The sequence below is a fragment of the Pongo abelii genome, chromosome 5 (genome assembly GCF_028885655.2).
Source record: "Pongo abelii isolate AG06213 chromosome 5, NHGRI_mPonAbe1-v2.0_pri, whole genome shotgun sequence".
Lineage (NCBI taxonomy): Eukaryota > Metazoa > Chordata > Mammalia > Primates > Hominidae > Pongo > Pongo abelii.
Window position 1 is genome coordinate 84,804,245 of NC_071990.2, and position 24,346 is coordinate 84,828,590.

At 40.4% G+C, this 24,346-nt stretch overlaps 1 protein-coding gene across 1 annotated transcript in view; it reads left to right on the forward strand.

The window, feature by feature from the left end:
* The window catches only part of MRAP2 (melanocortin 2 receptor accessory protein 2), a 58,021-nt gene extending 34,091 nt beyond the window's left edge, over positions 1 to 23,930 (forward strand). The window contains exon 4 of the mRNA XM_024248557.3: positions 22,138 to 23,930. Coding sequence (XP_024104325.1) covers positions 22,138 to 22,528 — 391 coding nt within the window. The 3' untranslated portion in view covers positions 22,529 to 23,930. The remainder of the gene's footprint in view (positions 1 to 22,137) is intronic.
* The last annotated feature ends 416 nt before the right edge of the window (positions 23,931 to 24,346 follow it).

Consider the following 24,346-nt stretch of genomic DNA (forward strand, 5'->3'; position numbering starts at 1 on the left):
ATGCTAACATCTACTGTTTTTTGATTTTTTTGATTATGGCCATTCTTGCAGGAGTAAGGTGATATCTCACTGTGGCTTTGATTTGCATTTCCCTCATCACTAGTGATGTTAAGCATTTTTTCATATATCTGTTGGCCATTTGTATATCTTCTTTTGAGAATTGTCTATTCATGTTTTTAGCCCACTTTTGGATGGAATTGTTTGGTTTTTTTTCTTACTGATTTGTTTGAGTTCGTTGTAGATTCTGGATATTAGTACTTTGTCAGATGTTTGGATTGTGAAGATTTTCTCCCACTTTGTGGGTTGTCTGTTTATTCTGCTGACTGTTCCTTTTGCTATGCAAAAGCTTTTTAGTTTAATTAAGTTCCAACTATTTATCTTTGTTTTTATTGCATTTGCTCTTGGGTTCTTGCTCATGAAATCCTTGCCTAAGCCAACGTCTAGAAGCGTTTTTCCAATGTTATCTTCTAGAATTTTTACAGTTTCAGATCTTAAATTTAAGTCCTTAATCCATCTTGAGTTGATTTTTGTATAAGGTGAGAGATAAGGATCCAGTTTCATTCTTCCACCTGTGGCTAGCCAATTATCCCAGCGCCATTTGTTGAAAAGACTGTCCTTTCCCTACTTTATGTTTTTGTTTGCTTTTTTGAAGATCAGTTGACTGTAAGTGGGTTCATTTCTGGGTTCTCTGTTCTGTTCCATTGGCCTATGTGCCTATTTATATACCAGTACCACACTGTTTTGGTGACTATGGCCTTATAGTATAGTTTGACCAGGTAGTATGATCCCTCCAGATTTGTTCTTTTTGCTTAGTGTTGCTTTGGCTATGCGAGCTCTTTTTTTGTTCCATATGAATTTTAGAATTATTTTTGCTAATTCTGTGAAGAATGATGGTAGTATTTTGATGGAGATTGCATTGAATTTGTAGATTGCATTTGGCAGTATAGTCATTTTTACAATATTGATTCTATCCATCCATGAACATGAGATGTGTTTTCATGTGTTTGTTTTATCTATGATTTCTTTCAGCAGTGTTTTGTACTTTTCCTTGTAGAGGTCTTTCGACTCCTTTGTTAGGTTATTCCTAAGTTTGTTTTTTTGTGTGTTTTTTTTGCAGATATTGTAAAAGGGGATTAAGTTCTTGATTTGATTCTCTGCTTGGTTGCTATTGGTGTATAGAAGAGCTACTGATTTGTGTACATTAATCTTGTATCTGGAAACTTTGCTGAATTCTTTTTTTTTTTTTTTTTCCTGAGACAGAGTCTCACTCTGTCACCCAGGATGGAGTGCAGTGGCGTGATCTCGGTTCACTGCAACCTCCGCCTCCTGGGTTCTAGCAATTCTCCGGCCTCAGCCTCCTGAGTAACTGGGACTACAGGCACACACTACCATGCCTGGCTAATTTTTTGTATTTTAGTAGAGACGGGGTTTCACTGTGTTGCCCAGGCTGGTCTCGAACTCCTGAGCTCAGGCAATCCACCCACCTCAGCCTCCCAAAGTGCTAGGATTACAGGCATGAGCCACCGCGCCCGGCCTGCTGAATTCTTTTATCAGTTCTAGGAGCTTTCTGGAGGAGCCTTTAGAGTTTGCTGATGATCATATCGTCAGCAAACAGTGACAGTGTGACTTCCTCTTTACCGATTTGGATGCCCTTTATTTCTTTCTCTTGTCTGATTGCTCTGGCTAGGACTTCCGGTACTGTGTTGAAGAGGAGTGGTGAGAGTAGGCATCCTTGTCTTGTTCCAGTTCTCAGAGGGAACTTTTCAGCTTTTCCCCCACTCAGTATTATGTTGGCTGTGGGTTTGTCATAGATGGCTTTTGTTACATTGTATGTCCCTTGTATGCCGATTTTGCTAAGTTTTAATCATAAAGAGATGCTGGATTTTGTCAAATGCACTTTCTGCATCTATTGAGATGATCATGTATTTTTGTTTTTTATTCTGTTAATGTGGTGTATCACATTTGTTGACTTGCATATGTTAAACCATCCCTGCATCCCTGGTATGAAACCCACTTGATCATGGTGGATTATCTTTTTGATATGTTGTTGGACTCAGTTAGCTAGTATTTTGTTAAGGATTTTAGCATCTATGTTCATCAAGGATATCGGTCTGTAGTTTTCTTTTTTGGTTATGTCCTTTCCTGGTTTTAGTATTGGAGTGATGCTGGCTTCATAGACTAAATTAAGGAGGGTTCCTTCTTTCTCTATCTTGTGGAATAGTGTCAAAAGGATTGGTACCAATTCTTCTTTGAATGTCTGGTAGAATTCTGCTGTGAATCTGGTCCTGGACTTTTTTTATTGGTAATTTTTAAATTACCATTTTAATCTCGCTGCTTGTTCTTGGTCTATTCAGGATATCTAGTTCTTCCTGATTTAAGCTAGGAGGGTTGTATTTTTCCAGGAATTTATCCATCTCTTCTAGGTTTTCTAGTTTATGTGCATAAAGGTTCATAGTAGCCTTGAATGATCTTTTGTATTTCAGTGGTGTCATTTGTAATAACTTCTGTTTCATTTTTTAATGAGGTTATTTGGATTTTCTCTCTTCTTTTCTTGGTTAATCTTGCTAATGGTTTATCAATTTTATTTATCTTTTCAAAGAGCCAGCTTTATGTTTCATTTATCTTTGGTATTTTATTTGTTTCAATTTCATTTAGTTCTGCTCTGATGATCTTGGTTATTACCTTTCTTCTGCTGGATTTGGGTTTGGTTTGTTCTTTTTTCTCTAGTTCCTTGAGATGTGACCTTAGACTGTCAGTTTGTGCTCTTTCAGTCTTTTTGATGTAGGTGTTTAGGGTTATGAACTTTCCTCTTAGCACTGCCTTTGCTGTATCCCAGAAGTTTTGATAGGTTGTGTCATTACTGTGTTTCAGTTTGAAGAATTTTTAAATTTCTATCTTGATTTCATTTTTGACCCAATGCTCATTCAAGAGCAGGTGATTTAATTTCCATGTATTTGCATGGTTTTGAAGGCTCCTTTTGGAGTTGATTTCTAGTTTTATTCTACTGTGATCTGAAAGAGTGCCTGATATAATTTCAATTTTCTTAAATTTATGGAGGCTTGTCTTATGGCCTATCATAAGGTCTATCTTGGAGAAAGTTCCATCCACTGTTGAATACAATGTGTATTCTGTGGTTGTTGGATGAAATGTTCTGAATATATCTGTAAAGTCCATTTGTTTAAATCCATTGTTTAAATCCATTGTTTCTTTGTTGGCTTTCTGTCTGATGACCTGCCTAGTGCTCTCCATGGAGGATTGAAGACCCCCACTTAGTTTTACAAGTAATTGTTCTATAAATTTGGGAGCTCCAGTGTTAGGTGCATATATGTTTAGGATTGTGATATTTTCCTGTTGGACAAGGCCTTTACCATTACATAATATCCCTCTTTGTCTCTTTTAACTGCTGTTGCTTTAAAGTTTGTTTTGTCTGATACAAGAATAGCTACCCCTGCTTGCTTTTGGTGTCCATTTGCATGAAATGCCTTTTTCTACCCCTTTACTTTAAGTTTATGTGAGTCCTTACATGTTAGGTGAGTCTCCTGAAGACAGCAGGTAGTTGGTTGGTGTGTTCTTATCCATTCTGTAGTTCTATATTTTTTTAAGTGGAGCATTTAGGCCGTTTACATTCAATGTTAGTATTGAGATAAGAGGTACCATTGCATTCATGGTGCTCTTTGCTGCCTGTGTACTTTGGTTTTATTGTTTTTGCTTTTTAACTTGTATTTTTGTTTCATAGTTCCTGTGTGATTTATGCTTTAAAGAGATTCTGTTTTGATGTGTTTCCAGGATTTGTTTCAAGACTTAAAGCTCCTTTTAGCAGTTCTTGTAGTGGTGGCTTTGTTGTGGCGAATTCTCTCAGCATTTGTTTGTCTGAAAAAGACTGTATCTTTCCTTCATATATGATGCTTAGTTTCACTGGATAAACAATTCTTGGCTGCTAATTGTTTGGTTTGAGGAGGCTGAAGATAGGGCCCCAGTCCCTTCTAGCTAGTAGTTTCCTGCTGAGAAATCTGTTGTTAATCTGATAGGTTTTTCCTTTATAGGTTACCTAATGCTTCTGTCTCACAGCTCTTAAGATTCTTTCCTTTGTCTTAACTTTGGATAACCTGATGACAGTGTGTCTAGGCAATGATCTTCATGCAATGAATTTCCTAGGTGTTCTTTGTGCTTCTTGTATTTGGATGTCTAGGTCTCTAGCAAGGCCGGGGAAGTTTTCCTTGATTATTTCCCCAAATATGTTTTTCAAGCTTTTAGAATTCTCTTCTTCCTCAGGAACACCAATTATCCTTAGGTTTGATTGTTTAACATAATCCCAGACTTCTTGGAGGCTTCTTTCATATTTTCTTATTCTTTTTCAATGTGCTGGATTGGGTTAATTCGAAGACCTTGTCTTCGAGCTCTGAATTTCTTTCTTCTACTTGTTCAGTTCTATTGCTGAGACTTTCCAGAGCATTTTCCATTTCTATAAGTGTGTCCAGTGTTTCCTGAAGTTTTGTTTTTTCTTTAAATTATCTGTTTCCTTGAATATTTCTCTCTTTACTTCTTGTATCGTTTTTTAGATTTCTAGTATTGGGCTTTGCCTTTCTTTGGTGCTTCCCTGATTAGCTTAATAACTAACCCCCTGAATTCTTTTTCAGGTAAATCAGGAATTTCTTCTTGGTTTGCATCCATTGCTGGTGAACTAGTATGATTTTTAGGGGGTGTTAAAGAGCCTTGTTTTGTCATATTACCAGAATTAGTTTTCTGGTTTCCTCTCATTTGGGTAGGCTCTGTCAGAGGGAAGGTCTAGGGCTGAAGGCTGTTGTTCATATACTTTGGTCTCATGGAGTGTTCCCTTGATGTAGTACTCTCCCCCTTTCCCTATGGATGTGGCTTCCTGTAAGCTGAACTGCAGTGATTGTTGTCTCTCTTCTGGGTCTAGCCACCCAGCAAGTCTACCTGGCTCTGGGCTGGTACTGGGGGTTGTCTGCACAGAGTCCTGTGACGTTAATTGTGTATGGGTCTCTCAGCTGTGGATACCAGTGCCTGTTCCAGTGGAGGTGATAGGGAGGTGCAATGGACTCCGTGAGGGTTTTTAGCTTTGGTGGTTTAATGCTCTATTTTTGTGCTGGTTGGCCTCCTGCCGGGTCATGTTGCTTTCCAGAGAGCATCAGCTGTGGTAGTTTGGGGAGGAACAGGTGGTGGGCAGGGCCCTAGAACTCCCAGGAGTATATGTCCTTTGTCTTTAGCTACCACGGTGGATAGGGAAGGACCATCGGGTTGGGGCAAGGCTAAGCGTGTCTGAGCTCAGTCTCTCCTTGGGTGGGTCTTGCTGCAGCTGCTGTGGGAGATGGGGGTGAGGCTCCCAGGTCAATGGAGTTGTGTACCTAGGAGGATTATGGCTGCCTCTGCTGAGTCATGCAGGTTGTCAGGGAAGTGGAGAAAAGCCAGCAGTCAGAGGACTCACCCAGCTCCCATACAAATCAAAGGGCCAGTCTCATTCCCACCATGTTCCCCACTAACAGCCCCTAATCTGTTTCCAGGCAATGGGCAGCCGGGCTTGAGAACTTGCCCCAGGCTACCTTCCTCCCAGCTGCGAAAGAAAAGAGCTTGGTTCATTCCCCACCTATGGAGTCTGCACACTGGATTCGTGTCCTTCCCCGAGTTCTGGCCGGGAGGCTTCTTGCCCCATTCAAATTGTTACAAAGTTCAGCTGGAGATTTCCTTCTCCCTGTGGTGTTTCTCCCCCTGATCCCCTGGCTCCTCTGGCTGTCCTGCCGATAGATTCCTATGGTGCCAGGCAGGAATGGCCTGCTTGTGGACCCAGCGAGCGCCCAGGGCCTTTCTTCTTCTTCCTCTACCCCTGTATTTCACTCGGCTCTCTAAATTGACTCAGCTCCAGGTATGGTTGGAAACTTCTCCCACAAAGAGAACTTCAGTTTCTCTAGTGGGGATGTGTGTTCAGGAAAGGAGGCTCTCCCTTTCCCACTTCTGCAGTTGGGGCACCCACAGTATTTGGGGTACCTCCTGGGTCCTGCAGGAGCAATCTGCTTCCTTCAGAGGGTCTGTGGGTCCTCTTGGGATTGCTGGTTTGTTCTTGCAGTCGATCTGGAGCTAAGATTCACAATGTGAGCCTCTGCACACTGCTCTGTCCATCCAAGTTGGAGTTGCAATCTAGTCCTGCCTCCCATCTGCCATGATGATTACTTCTGTTTGTTTGTTTTTATCACACACTGTGCCAAGCACAGGGCTCTGGACTCAAACATTTCCAGGTTTACTTATTGAGACTTTGGCCTCGATTCTTATCTTCTCTGTGCTTGAGACTTCTTATATATAAATAAGGAAGTGTCTGCCTCCTGGGATTATTGTAAACCAAGCTTGTCCAACCTGCGGCCCAGGATAGCTTTGAATGCAGCCCAACACAAATTCGTAAATTTGTTTAAAACGTTATGAGATATTTTTGTGGGTTTTTTTTTGTTTTTTGTGGTTTTTTTTTGCTTATCAGCTATCATTCGTGTTAGTGTATTTTATGTGTGGTCCAAGACAATTATTCTTCGTCCAATGTGGTCCAGGGAAGCCAAAAGATTGGACATCCCTGTTGTAAACACAGAAGTGAGCAGACTGTGGAGCTTCTTGCAAAAGCTGGGCTCAGAGCATCCCTCAGTAAAGATGAGTCATTGTGTGAGCTGAAGGGTCTAGGTAAAGAGTAGGAGGGAGAAGAAAAAGGAACCCATTCTCCCATGGGATACCCAGACTCTAAGCATTATATCTACACTTTCAAAATGTTGCCTCATTCTATCCCAGCTTCACCTTGGCTGTGTCTCAAAGTGAAACAGTAAGATGAAGCTAGAATGGCAGCTAGGTAGAGAATCCTGGTGATGGGTCAGAAGGACCAACACCTTTGAATTCTGATTTCTTTACATATCCGGCTCTCTGGGTGGTTTGTCACTAAGACAGTTACTTCCTAAAGTAGAACATCAACAGCATCTTTTTGGAACATGATTCCAACAGCATGGTTAAGATACCTGAGTAAGTCTGGAAGCTCAGAATGGACTGGTGCTGGATCTACCACTGAATTTAATATTTTTCTCCCTGGAGACTTCTCAGGCCGGGGCCAAATGGCTCCCTAGGATCTCATCATTGCTGACACATGGAAGTGTGTGAGCTTCCCTTTGATAGTAGTAAGACACAGGATGACAGATAACACCACCTGTGCCCTGACTCCCTGTGCCCGTGCCCACAACAGACATCAGCAGTGGAATGCATCATCTTCCCTGCGTAGCCAAGACTTTTGCCTGAGAATCATTTTCAAAACAGATCTCCAGGCAGCCACCAGGAACCAATCACAGTTTACCTGAGAGAGAATGTTTATCTGCCATCCCTGGCTGGACTTTCCTTTAATGTACTGGATGACAGGAGTTGAGATCCATTTAACTGCACAGGGCCAATCACACTGCAATAAAATGGGTATTTTTTTCCCCTGACTTTTTTGACCTGGGATCATACTAGAATGAGAACTTCTGGAATCACTAACTACTTAGTGGCTTCTGTTAAGGGGGGAAATACATGCTAGGCTAGGCTGTCAGACAGTAAGAAGTTAATCCTCAAATCTTGGTATAACACAACAAAGGTTTATTTCTTGCTTAAACTCCACATCTGCTAAGGTTGGCAAGGGGCAGACAGAAACACCTCCACTTGCAGCTGCCCTTTCCCCACCATGCGGCCTCCTAGGTTGCTGTGACACGGCAAGAAAACACTTGGAGATCTCAAGGCTGCCCCTCCATTCTTCAGCCGGAAGCAGCACACATCCCTTCCTCCCACAGCTCATTAGTCAGAACTAGCCACACCCACCTGACTGCCCGGGGCTGGGAAGGGTAGTCTTCTGTGTATCCAGAAGGAAAGAGGCAGGTATTGGTGAGCACTGAGAAGGGAGACTGCAGAGGAAGAAAGACTGTTATAAAGCTGACATCACCCTTCTTAAAAGCTTTTAGGCCTAAGAAGCAGCTTTGATGGGGATTATTTTTTCCACGGAATATTTGCTTTTGTATGGTGGGGCAGGCAGGGGATCTCTTATCTGGATTTTTTAAGGACAGTGAAGATAAAAGAAGCATTTCCTCCTGCTTTCTGAGCTAAGGAACCATTTACTCTGCATGCTGTCTTGTTAAAGCATTATGGCCCCATTATCATAAATCTGCCAGATAGAGAGTAATGGGAAAAGCTTGGGTCACATTTTTATATAGAATACTTTGGACTTCTTGAAAAATTATCAAACCCCAGACATTACGTGCCTCACATACCCTCCTTTTGTAGCCTTTGTTAAGTACATCTCATCCAGGTGGGGCTGTTCTTCACTTAGTGAATCCGGTGCAGGATTGCTCAGGACCTTGTAAAAACGGGAATTATATTCTATCTTGAAGAGCAATTTACCTGAATATGGCACTCATTAAAGAATGGGTACATGGAAGTAAAGACTAACAGCAGGGAACTGTCACTGTTCAAAAGTTTTGATATTGATCATGGCCACAGGAACTAGATGGCAAAATGCAGATGTAGTGAGTGATTCCTGAGGAAGCCCTGTCATTCTGATGTATCTACTGCCATGAAAGGGTGGAAAATCTATTTTATGTGTCTGGTTCAGTCTATAACTTTTGTTCAGGAGTTTTTTTTTTTTTTTTCTTTTGAGTTGGGGTCTCACTCTGTCACTCAGGTGGGAGTGCAGTGGCGCGATCTCGGCTCACTGCTAGCCTCAACTGCCCAAGCTCAGGTGATCCTCCCAGTTCAGCCTCCTGAGTAACTGGGACTACAGGTGTGTGCTACTACACCCAGCTAATTTTTTTTTTTTTTTTTGAGACAGAGTCTCACTCTGTCACCCCGGCTGAAGTGCAGTGGCACGATCTTAGCTCACTGCAACCTCCACCACCTGGGTTCAAGTGATTCTCCTGCCTCAGCCTCCTGAGTAGCTGGGATTACAGGTGCCCACAACCATGCCCAGCTGAGTTTTGTATTTTTAGTAGAGATGGGGTTTCTCCATGTTGGCCAAGCTGGTCTGGAACTCCTACCCTCAGGTGATCCACCTACCTCTGCCTCCCAAAGTGCTGGGATTACAGGTGTGAGCCATGCACCCAGCCTAATTTTTGTATTTTTAGTAGAGACAGGGTTTCACCATGTTGCCCAGGCTGGTCCCAAACTCCTGGCCTCAAGTGATCCACCTGCCTCGGCCTCCCAAAGTGCTGGGATTACAAACATGAGCCACTGCGCCTGGCCAGGCATATATATCTTTAAAAGCCCACTGGAAGTGACTGCTGGAAATATCAGGTGCCCACAGGCTGATCTGCCCACTACTTTTCGTGAGTGGGGCAAACTGAAGACAGTTGTCACATGCTAAGACCATTGGCACAGCAGCAAGTATTTCATTTGTAAAAACTCATCAAAAATCTGGAAAATTGCTAGTGGAATAATCCAGAGCATTACTTGTGTTGTCCCTCTGCAAATGGAGGTGGAAGGAGTCTATCCTTCTGTCTTGATTTGTCTTCAGAGTCACAGAGGTAGGAGCACTTCACTAACACCAGAGTAGCTGTGCCTCTCATAGGGATCAGTGCTTTGGACAAGCCCACAGATATAGCTGTTCAGTACATGGTATTTCATAAAGTGCTCACTGAGGTCTAATTAGTGCAAGGCTCTTTTAGGGATGCAAAGATGAACCAAATACAGCACATCAGTATATAGAAGAGAAAGACCATACACAAAATAGCCCTGACACAAGGCAGAAAAGGATGCATCCCATAAGAGCAGGTTAGTAAAATATGGCAAGAGCACAGAGGAGGGACAGATTTCTTCCCATTGGGAGATCAGAGTGTCTCCATGGAGTCAGTGACATTGGAGTTGACAGAGAAGAAGATATTTGATTTTGACAGACAGACTGGTGGAAGGGCCTATCAGGTAGAAAGAACAGCACAAACGAAGGCACAGAGAGTGGCAGTCCTGAGTATACTGGGGGCCTGTCACATCCTTTGTGGCTAGACTGTAGGATTAGCAAGGGGACTGGCAGGAGAGAACACTGGAAAGTCCAGATGATATGACAGCAGGGGCCTGGAGTGTCAGACAGAGGAGTTGGGGAGTTGAGGAAAGTTTGTGAGCATGTGGGTGTCCTGGGGAGGAAATGACAGTTACACTTTGGGTATTAAAGGGCTGGGTGGGTCCTTGTGTTAGATGCACTCTGTGCAGGTAGAAAGACTTTTACAGGTACACAGAATATATGACTTAACCTGTGGTGAGAAGAAGGCTAAGGATCAGAACAGTCTGAATAGTCTTTATTTTGGCTAGTAGAGTTCTGTGATGTTGTAGTCAATAGGTTAAGTCCAATAGCCTTTCTTATAATAAGCAGAAAACGATGACTACAAATTCTCAAAACAAATAAGTAAAAAAATGGTTTCAGGATTCTATCAAAATAAACAGCTGTAGGATGACACAGTTAGGATGACACAGGAGAGCTTCTAACAATGATAAAATCTTGACAAAACCTGAAAAATTATTGGAAGGCATTAGAGAATGAACATAAGCAGATAGAAACTGAAGGGCTTTTGGCTCTTGAAAGAAGGAAACTGCCTAGCTTATGTCTATGGTTATATGATTTTCTACCTGAAATCTTCCAATTCACAAGCATGATCTATGTCTCCATATACTTAGGTCTTCTTCAATTTCCCTTTGTAATGTTTTGAAAATTTCAGAGTACAGGTCTTGAACATTCTTGGTTAAATTTATTGTTAACTATTCTATTTTTTTTTGATGTTATTGTGAATGGAGTTACCTTTTCATTACTAGCATGTAGTAATACAGTGATTTTTGTATAAGGTCAATTGAAAGAAAAATCTTTTTAAATGGCAGTGGTGGTCTAACTGGATAAACATACGAAAAAAAAAATGAACGAGATTACCTCATCTCAATACGGAGCATGTCTTCAAAGTAAAAGCTCCTAGAACTGCACTGGCCAGTAGAACTTTCTGTGATGATGGAAATGTGTCTGTGCTGTCCAGTTAGCCACTGGCCACATGTGGTTACTGAGCATTTGCAATATGGGTAATATGACTGAGAAACCAAATTTTGAATGTTACTTAATTTAAATTTAAATAGCCACGTATTGGTAATGTATCATATTGGCCAACATGGTTAGAAGAAAGCATAGGAGAATATCTTCACGATGTTAGGGTAGGCAATTGTGTCTTAGAGAAGATGTAAAAACACTAAACATAAAGGAAAAAAATTGATAAACAACTGATTAAAACTTCTGCTCATCAAAAGACACCTTTGAGAAAATGAAAATGCTAAGTCACAGATCAAGAGAAGATATATGCAATGCACATAACTGACAAAGAACTCATTCCGCATATATTATAAAACTTCCACAAGTCAAGAACAAAAACCACACAACTCAGTTTTTAAATAGACTCCTACAGATGCTTCACAAAAGAAGACAAACCAACAGCCAATAAGCACAGTAAGAGATGCTCAGATGTTATTACACATCAGAGAAATGCACATTAAAGTGACAGTGAAATGTCATTTCACTCCCATTGGAATGTCTAACATTAACATGATTGACAACACTACATGTTGGGAAGCAGGTTGCTATGGCTTGGATAGCTTGTTTGCCCCCACCAAAGCTCATGTTGAAATTTGATCCCCAGTGTGGCAGTTTTGGGAGGTGGAGCCTAATGGAAGGTGTTTGGGTTATAGGGGTGGATCCCTTGTGAATGGCTTGGTGCTATTCTCACAGTAGTGAGTTCTTGCTTTCTCAAGACTGGATTAGCTCTCTTGGGAATGGATTAGTTCCCTCAAGAGTAGGCTGCTATAATGCCAGGACACTTCTCAGATTTTCCTTCCTTTTTGTGGGTCTGCTTCTCCTTTGACCTTCTTTGTGGTGTTGTGATGCAGCATGAAAGTCCTAACCAGAAGCCAGGGGCATACCCTTGAACTTCTCAGCTACATAAACTTCTTTTATTTGTAAACTACTCAGTCTCAGGTATGCTTTTATAGCAACATGAAACGGACTACAACAGAGGTGGAAAAACTAATTCTCACACGTTGTGGTGGAGTGTAAAATGGTACAACTACTTTGGAAAACTCTTTGCAGTTTCTCATAAAGTTAAGCATAGATCTACTACATGACTCAATTCTATTCTTAGGTATTTATTCAAGAGCAGTAGAAACATATCCACAAAGAGACTTTTCAACAACGTTCAAAGTAGCTTTACTCACATAGTCCCAAGCTAGAAACAACCCAAATGTCCTTCAGCAGGAGAATGAATAAGTAGACTGTAGTATGTTCATACAATGGGCATTAGTAAGAAAAAGGACAAACTATTGTCATATGCAACAATATAGATAAATCTCAAAAACATTGAGCAAAAGAACCCAAGCACAAAAGGCCATATATTATATGATTCCATTTATATAAATTTCAAGAACAGGCTAACCTAGTCTGTGGAAATAGAAATCAGAGCAGTGTTACCTAAAGGGGGTAGAAATTGAATGGAATAAAACTTTCTGGAATGAAGGAAATAAATGTCCTTTATGTTGATTGGGGTGGTAGTTACATGGGTGTGTTCATTAATAAAAATTCATCATATTTTGTACTTAAGGTTTATGCATTTCACATTGACATATATGGTATGTAAACTTTACCCAGTGATGATAAGAATAGTAACTGAATTGAAGCAAGTGGTGTCCACGATGAGTTTTGCATATTGTCAACCCAAATTAACAAACAGAGGCTCTCTGAAAGAAAATGATATTTATTTGGTAATAGGGCACTGCAATGGGAATACTCATACCATAGTAAACTATGTGTGTATTCTAGGAGGTAAAGGAAGATAAAGATATTGAAAGGAAAAGTGAGGAGGATTACACAATTATTTCAAGATAATTATCCTTGGCTACAAGGGTTAATAACAAAGGTGGCGTCAGTCAAGGTTGGACAGATAGTTGCTGGGTAGATGTCCTTGCAGAAATATCTTTTTGTTGTAAGACTGAGGTGGTCTTTGTGCAAGGTTATGGCTTTTGCAGAGTCTTTTGTGATGATTCTTATTAACAGGCACTCATGCATGAGGACCCTCGTTTCATAACCTTCCCCAGCTCTATTGCCAGGTTTTTTTTGTTTGTTTGATTTTTCTTTTGAGATGGAGTCTTGCTTGGTTACCCAGGCTGGAGTGCAGTGGCATGGTCTTTGCTCACTGCAAGCTCTGCCTCCCCGGTTCATGCCATTCTTCTGCCTCAGCCTCCCAAGTAGCTGGGACTACAGGTGCCTGCCACCACACCTGGCTAATTATTTTTTGTATTTTTGATAGAGATGGGGTTTCACCATTTTAGCCAGGATGGTCTGGATCTCCTGACTTCATGATCCACCCACCTCAGCCTCCCAAAGTGCTGGGATTATAGGTGTGAGCCACCGCGCCCTATTGCCAGGGTTTTTAACATAAGTGACTTCATTTTGATTCTGACAACTTTCACATTTCCCTCTTTTGATGAAGATCTTTCTCAAAAAGCATCACTGATGAATCATCCCGTAGTTAAATTTTGATTGTCCCTTGGTGCTGGGATTTACCTGTACTGGTTTGGTTTAATCTAGTCCTACATTAGAGGGAAGTTATTGGTGACTAGGAATCAGTGTCAAAAGGCTTTTAGCCACATTTGAGCAACAAAGGAAGTTTGGAGGGAGCGGCTCTCAGGCTAAGTCTACCTGAAGTCCATATTTAAGTTCAATTTTGTCTGTTTTGTAGGTGTTGGCTATCACTTCAAAGTGCTGGTCCAGCATTATTCTGTTAGGAGTTGTACTTCTGAAGAATTTTCAACAAGTAATAGGTACAAAGTTTACAAAGAAAAGTAGAAAGTAAAATTAATAGTAATATGATAATCTCGGTTTGCCTAACAGTTTTGAGGCATGAACCTGGGCTTAAAGGCAACCAACTGAATAAATCAAATGAACACAGGGGATTAGGTGAGGCTTGTTTTAACTATGTGACCTGTTTTCTTATTTTGTATATATGGGTCTCAATTTTCCCAGAGGAATATATCTAGGTACAGTATGTAGTATTAGCAATAGCACGTATATTTATTTATTTAAACAATAGATAATATAGAGCAATTTTATTACCTGGCATCCCATGGGTGGGTTGAATTAAAGTAGAGCAGACAGAGAACAACAGTTGTATTAGGGATGTTGACAAAGTCACCCATTTGGTGCACTAAAGGATCTCTTAGGTCAGGTTTTTTAAAGTTACCAGCAAAAGGTATTGAGTCTGAAATTTCAAGTGCACCATTATCCTGTCAAATGAAAAAGGTAGGCATTAAGAGGGGTCAAAGTCTCATTATGATATGGAGTCTTTTTCTGATGTCTTGGGAAAAACTGTCTACTGCATGAAGCTGTCAACTTCTCACCCTGGTTTGCAGTTTGAATGTGACTGTTTATGGCATAAGGTGCCGATATGTTTGGATTCTGTGTCCCTACCCATATCTCATCTCAAGTTGTAATCCCCATGTGTCATAGGAGGAACCTGGTAGGAGGTGATTGGATCATGGGGGCAGCTTCCACTATGCTATTCTTGTGATAGTGAGTTCTCACAAGATGTGATGGCTTAAAAGTCTGTGATGATTCCTTGGCCGGGCACAGTGGCTCACGCCTGTAATCCCAGCACTTTGGGAGGCCGAGGCAGATGGATAATTTGAGGTCAGGAGTTCAAGGCCAGCATGGCCAACATGGTGAAATCCTGTCTCTACTAAAAATACAAAAATTAGCCGAGGGTGGTGACACATGCTTGTAATCCTAGTTACTTGGGAGGCTGAGGCAGGAGGATCACTTAAACCTGGGAGGCAGAGGTTGCAGTGAGCCAAGATCAAGCCACTGCACTCCAACTTGGGTGACATAACAAGACTCCATCTTAAAAATAAATGAATGAATGAATGAATGAATAAATAAATAAATAAATAAAGTATATGGTGGGTTCCCCCTCTCTTGCTGCCGTGTAAGATGTGCCTTGCTTTCCCTCTGCCTTCCACTATAATTGTAAGTTTCCTGAGACCTCCCTAGCCATGCAGAACTATGTGTCAATTAAACCTCTTTTCTTTATAAATTACCCAGACTCAGGTAGTTCTTTATAGCAGTGTGAAAACAGATTAATACAGGTGCTTTGGTGAACTCTCTGTGTGACCCATACATTAGACATTAGACTTGTCCCTTAAAATTCACCAAGTTTAAGGTTATAGGGCTTTAGAAACAGAACAGTTTGCATTTTTAGTAATTCCACGGTAGAGAGTTGGATTGAAAGAATCTAGAATAATTCAGGATCCAGTCTATTCTATAGGCAGATAACAAGAACTTGAAAATAATGCACAGGGCTAAAAACCTAACAACAAGAGTGTTGTAGTTTTTCTCTAGAAATATAACTTTTTCTCTCTCGTATTAGTGTACTTTTAATATTAAAGCTCAATCTTTAGCAAGGCTTATAGATAATTCCCATCTAATTATAGCCTTCATGAACCTTTCATGACCTGCTCAAATCTTCAGTAACATGCTTAAGCCTTTAGTTTTGTCCCATTCTTCCTCTTTCTTAAATGACCAGTCATTTTACTTTAGAACAAAAATTTACTACACAGATTCTTTCTTATACGAAATTATTCTCTTTTCTTTTTAACCTTCCTTACCGAAAGTGCATCTTCTTACTTATAACTTTCTCCATGTCTCTCTCTCCTGCTTACCAGTAGAGAAGGGCTTTTGCCATGTTGCCCAGGCTGATCTCGAACTTCTGAGCTCAAATAATCTTCCTGCCTTGGCTTTCCACAGTGCTGAGATCATAGACATGAGCCACTGTGAGATGTGATGAGATTTCTCTTCAAATAGCCTGATCAATCTTTTATTCTTTAATTCATAGTACCCACTCCCCCACCCTTTCTCCTTTTTCTCTTTTTTTCCTTTCTGCCTTTGTTACATGCCAGGACATGCCACAGTACCAGGCTTATCAGTACAAGCTCACATTCCTTTCCTTATTTAAAAAAAAGACTAGCCCTCTAGCTCATCACAGACACCCCTTCCCCTTTTCCCCTCTCTCCCTTACATGCCCACCTTATCTAAAAAAAGTTCAAATATCTAACCAACCGAGATTAATTCAGATTGTGCAAACCGACCCCGGCCGATAGAAAAAGAGTACAGGGACAGGACTTGCGTCAGAAATAAAGGCTTTCATGCCCCTTGGTTCAAGTGTGCTCTCATGGTGACTGGCAAAAAAAACAAAACAAAACAAAATCCCTCTACACAAAAGTAAAATTGCTTTGCTAAAAATCCCTTGTTTGAGTGTTCAATCTCCTTAGGATTTTGAGCATTATTCCCAACAGCCACCATGCCTGGCCTGTTTACATTTAACAATTATACCTGGATTACTCATAGAAACTGAGATATTAGACAAAGCTAGTCATCATTTTAAGTTATTTCCCTGTTAATCATTTTTATAGCCTGTGAATATCAGGTGTTCACCTAAGAACCTTAAAGTTACATATGTGGGTATTTTGCCAGTAACTCAGAAGATACAGCTGCTTTTATTAAGCCAACAATATGAAATTAGTCTTACATATCAAATAATTACAGAACCAAATTTATTCTGTTTTTAGGGTGAGTTTATAATTTTATCACCTTAAAACATCTAGTACAATCTAGATGAACAGTAAACCCAGGCAAAAATGTATGCTGACAATTTTGAAGACCTATTTTTATTTTATCAACAAACTTAAAACCAGCTTATTTATCAAAAAATTATTTAAGTAATGTGAACTAAAAACACATGGGTTAGTTACTATATTTTTGTTACAGTACTCAATTTAAGTGCTTTTCTTCCCTTTTAAATTTATTAATCAGATCTCTTTAATATATTTTAGTAGAAAAATATTATATACACACAACGTTAAAACATACAGACAACACAAATACATAGAAGCAGATTCTCTAGCTTTCATCTGGATATTTTAGTCATGAGACAGTGTAACATAGTAATACAAACTCAGTTTGTAAAAGGACAGTTGAACTCAAATTATATTTCTGACAAATGGGACCTGTTCACATGGCTAATGTTTATTTGCCCCAATAGATAATCTTATTAAGGCTGTGAACTAAAATTTTGGATAAGGAAATTTTCATAGCAGTTTGATAATAATAATAATAAACCTCTCTTATCCTTTATTTCAGTTTCAAATGAGTTTAGGGTATATTTTTAACATTTATATTTTAGCCAGGACTGGCTAAATTGTATAAGAAAAATAAAATCTTCAAGTGGCCTTGAATTTTTAGTAACAAATCTATCTTTTGTTTGCTGGTCTGGTTTGCTTGACTAGTCAATGTGGGTGAAGAAGCATTTTAACAGGTTTTTTTTCCAGCTTTTTCTAGTCCCTCCGTAGTAGATAAAGCAATTTTTATGCCAGACAAAGATATAGTATTCCTCTGAGCTCAAGATTTTGACTTGTTTGATCTGAGAGGCTAACTTTTATAAACATGTATGTAGTTATTTGCTTTTAGAATACCAATCATTTAATTAAGTGTTCCATTACCCAAAGCACTTTTTAGTCAGACAAACCTAGATTTACATTTCCAAAAGTGTCTAAATTGTTGGTTTTCATGAACATGTTGTAATCTGTAAAGCTGTTAAGTTTTTTGCATTTTGACTGGAATGCCATAAGCAGTGAGTTTGTCTTAACACCAGCAGAAAAGTCTGCAGATTCAAAATAGGCAGAAAAATAAAATAGAGGAGAGAGAGCCCAGAAGGCTCTATGTATTAACTCTATATTTGCAGTTTCTATTTCATCTCTAAGATAAACAGGCTTGGGGAGTTTGAATGATCTCCATGATGCCCATTGAGTTTGTGTGCACCGGGAAAAGCCATGTAGCCAGCTGGAGTCCCAGAAGACCTGGCATGCCTTGATATTTGAGAATCTCATTTCATTTCTTTTTTTTTAATTTAATTTAATTTTATTTTATTTTATTTTATTATCACTATACTTTAAGTTTTAGGGTACATGTGCACAACATGCAGGTTTGTTACATATGTGTACATGTGCCATGTTGGTGTGCTGCACTCATTAACTCGTCATTTTTTTTTTTTTTTTTTTGAGACAGAGTCTCGCTCTGTCCCCAGGCTGGAGTGCAGTGGCACGATCTCGGCTCACTGCAAGCTCCACCTCCCGGGTTCACGCCCTTCTCCTGCCTCAGCCTCCCAAGTAGCTGGGACTACACAGGCACCCGCCACTGTGCCCGGCTAATTTTTTGTATTTTTAGTAGAGACGGGGTTTCACCGTGTTGGCCAGGATGGTCTCGATTTCCTGACCTCGTGATCCGCCCATCTCGGCCTCCCAAAGTGCTGGGATTAAAGGCGTGAGACACCGCGCCTGGCCCCTTCATTTCTTATTAATTTCTTAAAGCAAAGAAAATCCCATAAATCATGTCAGGGGAACGTCAGGAGTTTGTACTGGTGTGCAAAGAAAATTCTTTAAATCTTGTCAGGAAAATGTCAGGAGTTTAGACTGGTGTCTTATACAGTGGCAACCAACATAGTGGCTTTTAATTAGCCATCCTGCACCCACCACTTAGGATGTTTATTTTTGCTCTTGAAAGATTTTCAGAAACAAGCAAGGGGGAAGAGCCAAATCATTTACACACATGCATAACCAAACCCAAATCGGAGTGTTCACAGAAATTTTAACCCAGGCATTGCAGATCAAACAAAATATTAAACTAGGCATGCAGAAAGAACCAAAAATGAACTCACCAGAAAAGACATGTCTCCAAGACAGATTGTAAATTCTGTAGAAACCAGAGTACTCTCCACAAGGACACTTCTCAGGAAGGGCTTGCCAAAAACAGTATTTTATAGTTCCAAGAGAGATGCAGCGTTCTTCATTTAAGGTAGGCTTATAACCAAACCAAATCTCAGATAAAGTCAAAAAGCTTCTATCAGGAAGAAGGCACTTAGCCTGGGTGAAGGCTCACCAGGGCAGAACAGGTGAGCCATGGAAGCCGAGAGCTTAAAGAGCTCAAGGTGAGCACAGCCCGCAGGTTCCAAGAATCACTGATTCCTTCCAAAAGTGATCTTGCTTCAGGTTCCGCTTCTGGAGACCATTTATGTCAACCTAAATAACAAATACTGAGAGGTTCTCTGAAAGAAAATGATGTTTACATGGTAGTGGGTCATTGCAATGAAAATACTCATGCCATATAACTTATATGCATATTCTGGGAAGTAAAAGAAGACAAAGGTTTTTAAAGGAAAAGTAATGAGGATTACATAGTTGTTTGGAGAGAGTTATCCTTAACTACAAGGAACAATATGGGTAGTGCCAGTTCCAGGTTGGACAGGCAGTTGCTGGGCAGATGTCCTTATATAGAAGTATTTTTTTGGTGCAAGGTTATGGTTTTTGCGGTCTTTCGTGATGGTTCTCGTTATCAGACATTTGTGAGTGAGAATTCCCACTTCATGGCCTTCCCCAGCTCTATTCATCAGGATATTTTTTAATAACATTAAGTGACTCCATGTTTATTCTGACAACTTTCACAATATACAGGTCCTTTTGTCTATCAGTCAAGGAAAGAAGAGACAAATAAAAGCCCGGTGTATTGAGCGTTTAGTATTTACCGGACTCTAAGAGTACAAAGATGAACTTTTTGCTCTTCTCAGGAAGGGAGAATCAGACACATTGTACTGTTGCCATACCAAGGGATCATCTGGAGGAAGCTAGAGGGGAGGAGGTGGCCATGGGAGCGCAGGGTAGCCTCAGGGGGCAGGAAAGGCACCTCAGAGGGGCTTTAATGTCCACTGCCTTGGCACTGTCCTGGGGAGGGACAAAATTCTCTTGGTCTCTTGTACCTCAGTTCTCCAGCAAGGGTGACTAATGGACTTTAATTCCAGGAAACATAGCTGTGTTATGGAAGAGCAGCCACACACAGCTGGGCTTCTGGGTCTGCTGTCACACTCAGCTGGTGCCGCAGGTAGGCAGAAAAGCTATTTCTCAGAGCTTCTTAGCCTTGGAATTGAGGAATGGTGTGGGCCCCAGCAATCTTAATTATGCTTTCTCCAAATGCTTTGTGAACCCCCAGAATCTGAGACAGGTCTCAGTTAATTTAGAAAGTTTATTTTGCCAAGGTTGAGCACACATGCCCATGACTCAGCCTCAGGAGGTCCTGAAAACATGTGCCCAAGGTGGGTAGAGCACAGTTTGGTTTTATCCATTTTAGGGAGACATGAGACATAAATCAACATATGTAAGATGAACATTGGTTCAGTCTGGAAAGGCAGGACTACTCAAAGCAGGGAGGGAACTTCCAGGTCTTAAGTAGATAAGAGACAAATGGTTGCATTCTTTTGAGTTTCTGATTGGCCTCTCCAAAGGAGGCAATCAGATATGCATTTATCTCAGTGAGCGGAGGGGTGACTTTGAATAGAATAGGAGGCAGGTTTGCCCTAAGCAGCTCCCAGCTTGACTTTTCCCTTTAGCTTAGTGATTTGGGGGTCCAAGATATTTTCCTTTCACAACTTTAAGCCACTCTTTTTCCTAGGTGACATTTTAGTTTATCAGGTCACAGGTTGCTGGCACACTCATCCCTGTTCTCAAATATCTTTTAAACCTGAGTGAAATGACAATTGAGGGAAACTCATTTACAGAAAGACAAAGAAGACCGTGTAAATTTGCACTAAAGCATAAACCTTCAGTCTCTCTAAAATGATTTTCTCTGAATTCTGAATACCTGACATAGTAGAATATTGGATTCTTGCATAAACCCTTGACCTTCACAACATGTTCGTTTAGTGGGCAATGAAAATTGTTAACCTGGCTTATTATTAAAAGGAAAAATGCAGGTTTCTGAAAGGATTTCTTGCTTGATGTCACCCAGGTAACCATGCTAGGAGACAAATCTGATATTAAAATTCCTTCAGCTAGCTGGATTACAAACCTTCTAGGGTTGCTGACCTCTGAAATCCAGATGATTTTGATAATTTGGAGTTTAGTGATATATGATCAGGTTTTCCAGACCTGTGTTTTTTTTGTTTTTTTTTTTCTCCTCTGCCCAAATTCTTACAGAATTTGGTCATAGTGCTTTTTCCTGAGTGATAGGATGGGAAGGAAGAGATTTAAGAACTGGAAACACTGAGAGGATTACACATCTGTTGAGCACAAACTCCAGAGCTTGATTTTTGTCAGGTTCTGTTCTGGACTTGAAAACACGTTCAGTCATGATTTGTGCCCTTAAGGAGTCACTACCTGTGCATGGGCAATTCTTCTTTAAGTCTGGAAAGGATGGTGATTAAAGCAGATGGAGTATCAGGTTCTCAGCTTACCTGGGCTCTTTCTTTCATGCACTTGTGGGACTAATTGAGAGTTATTTTATTCACTCGTTGACTCATTTATTACCCTTGAACTGCTTATTTGTTCCAATTAAAGGAAACAAGGAATTAGAAATCTGGGTTTTATTCCCACTCATATCACAAACTGATTTTGTGACTAAGTGGGCAATTTGACTGCTCCTTACCTGAGTTCATATGTTTCTAAAATGCACATCGTAATTCTTGCCCTAAGTGACTGTATTGGTTACTTTTGAGAATCAAGTGAGAAAAATGGATATTATAGCATTTTGGCAAATATTTAATGTACCCCTATGAGATAGTATTATTGTTTTTAGGCCAGTGGTTCTAAACTTCGGTATGAGTAATGATCCTTAGAGAATACATGAAAATGCTTATTACTGAGCCTACATTCACAGATTCTGAGGGTCTGTGACCCAGAAATCTGCATTTTAAGAGGCACTTCAAGTAATTATGATGCAAATGGTCCAAGAATTCCACTGAAAAATACTGGTGTGTCTGCAGAATATTGGGGGAATTCCTCAGCAAGGTGTCTGTTTTCAGGATGATCTGGGGGCCCTCATCTTGAAGCCTTTGCCTTGGGTTTATCTGTACATACTCAGAAGGGATTTCTCTTATTTCTCATGTTTGTCTGTATGCCATGCAAGGGGCTTACACTCACTAGGTGCTTAGTGGAAATGTGCTGGCCTGCCCTATGTGCAGAAAACCATGATTCTGCAGGTGAATGGGCTGGAGTGTAAGCAATCTTTTATTTTCTTTTTTTAAATAGCAATGCAGAGTCCTCAGAGAAGAGATTCAGAATGAACAGCTTTGTGTCAGACTTTGGAAGACCTCTGGAGCCAGATAAGGTATTTTCTCGCCAAGGCAACGAGGAGTCCAGGTCTCTCTTTCACTGCTACATCAATGAGGTGGAACGCTTGGACAGAGCCAAAGCTTGTCACCAGACCACAGCCCTTGACAGTGATGTCCAACTCCAGGAAGCCATCAGAAGCAGTGGGCAGCCAGAGGAGGAGCTGAACAGGCTCATGAAGTTTGACATCCCCAACTTTGTGAACACAGACCAGAACTCCTTTGGGGAGGATGATCTTCTGATTTCTGAACCACCTATTGTTCTGGAAACTAAGCCACTTCCCCAGATCTCACATAAAGACCTGGATTGAGAAACATGCTCTGTAAAGGGTCTTCCTGAAGATGTGGATTCTATCTTTATGTAGCAAGAAATCTACATCCACCAAAATTGTGTGTGTTTAGGGGAGAGAGAGACACAGAGATAGAGACAGAGAGACAGAGAAGAGACCCCTTTAGAAGAGAGCTGAGCTGATTAAGCTGAGTGGTTTTTTGTTTTGTTTTGTTTTTGCTTTTTAATACATTTGGAGCTTTGGGGGTATTAAAGTATTTACACCAAACTTGTCCAACCCGCGGAATGTGTCCCAGGACAGCTTTGAATGTGGCCCAATACAAATTTTAAACTTTCTTAAAACATGAGATTTTTTTTTTTTTTGCTATTTTTTTTTTTAAAGCTTATCAGCTATTGTTAGTGTTAGTGTATTTTATGTGTGGCCCAAGACAACTCTTCTTCCAATGTGGCACAGGGAAGCCAAAAGATTGGACACCTCTGATTTATACTAGCTCGTCTTGCTTGTTGAAAAATTTGGCCAAATACTTATTGTCAGCATTCTTGGGTGAGGATTAGCCTACCATGTTCTAATCTGGCCCTGCCGCTACTGTGCTCTACCTTTAGCGAGTTGCTTTACCTCTCTGGGCTGCCCCATTTTTAACTGTAGGTTGACAGGTCTGGAGTGATCCATCCCACCTCTAATATTTTGTGAATTTATGACTTTGCCTTCAGATGAGGCTGAGCTATACATAAAACAGTATAAACTAGGGTACTGCCTCGTATCTCTTGTAGGCTCTCCCAAATCTCTGTACCTTCCACTCAACCCTAATTGAGCCAAGCTTTAGTCAGGGGATCTGGGTGTCTACCAGAATGTCAGGAGACTCATCTTACACAGTCACGGTGGCCAGTGTTGCTGGTGGGTTGTGCTGAAACAGCTCTTCTGAGAACTTCCAACCACCCATGCTCTAACCTGGGGACAGCCATCCCCTGCCTCAGAATAAGTACCAATTCGTAGTACATGCATGGTACTCTTGTCCCCAGGAAATGTTAGAAAGCTTGTAAGCTGGGTGAGAGGAGGTGCCTTCTGGGTATCTCTGTGTTGGTGTATCTGTGCCATTGGCTACAGAACAAGAAAAATACTATTTGCCGTGCTGTTACCTTGGCAGATGTGTAGGTGATAGTCATCTGGCTTTGAGCTGAGATGGTCAGTGGGTTGTAAATTCCCTACTAGCAGATATTCAGGGTGGCCTGAGTTATGTAAATAAGTGAGCAACACAGCTTTAATTTCATGGAGGAATCAAAGCTGCACACTGGTATTAAAACAACTTGATTTTGTGCACACAGTTGCATGCATGGCAAGCTGTTAACCTCTGGGTGGCATTTTCATTATGAATTTGTTCACCACCTGTCTTGCTTAAGCTACAAAATAAATGCATTTGACTGCACAGAAATTTTCTCTGGTTCTTTATTTTCACACATCCAATTTTTTATTTCCCAAAAAGTTGTACCATGTTTATAATGTCTCCTAACTTCTTGGAGTAGGCAGTGCTGACTCTACCATCTCTGGGATTCTGGTGATCTGAATCATGCATGAGATTTCATTTAGGGATTATTTCGCTGAAAGAAATCCCTTTTCTATTGTGTATTTTAAAGAAAATATCATTCTTTAAGACTCTAAATAGTAAAACAAAGCATGGAATTTTTTTTTATAATTAAAGCTACTTTAACATATTTTTACAAATAGATGCTATATTTTCATGAATTTTTTATGCAAGAGAGCGAGAGTATTAAAGAATGCTGAGTTTGTTAACTTTTTTTTTTTTTTTTTTTTGAGAGACGGAGTCTTGCTCTGTCGCCCAGG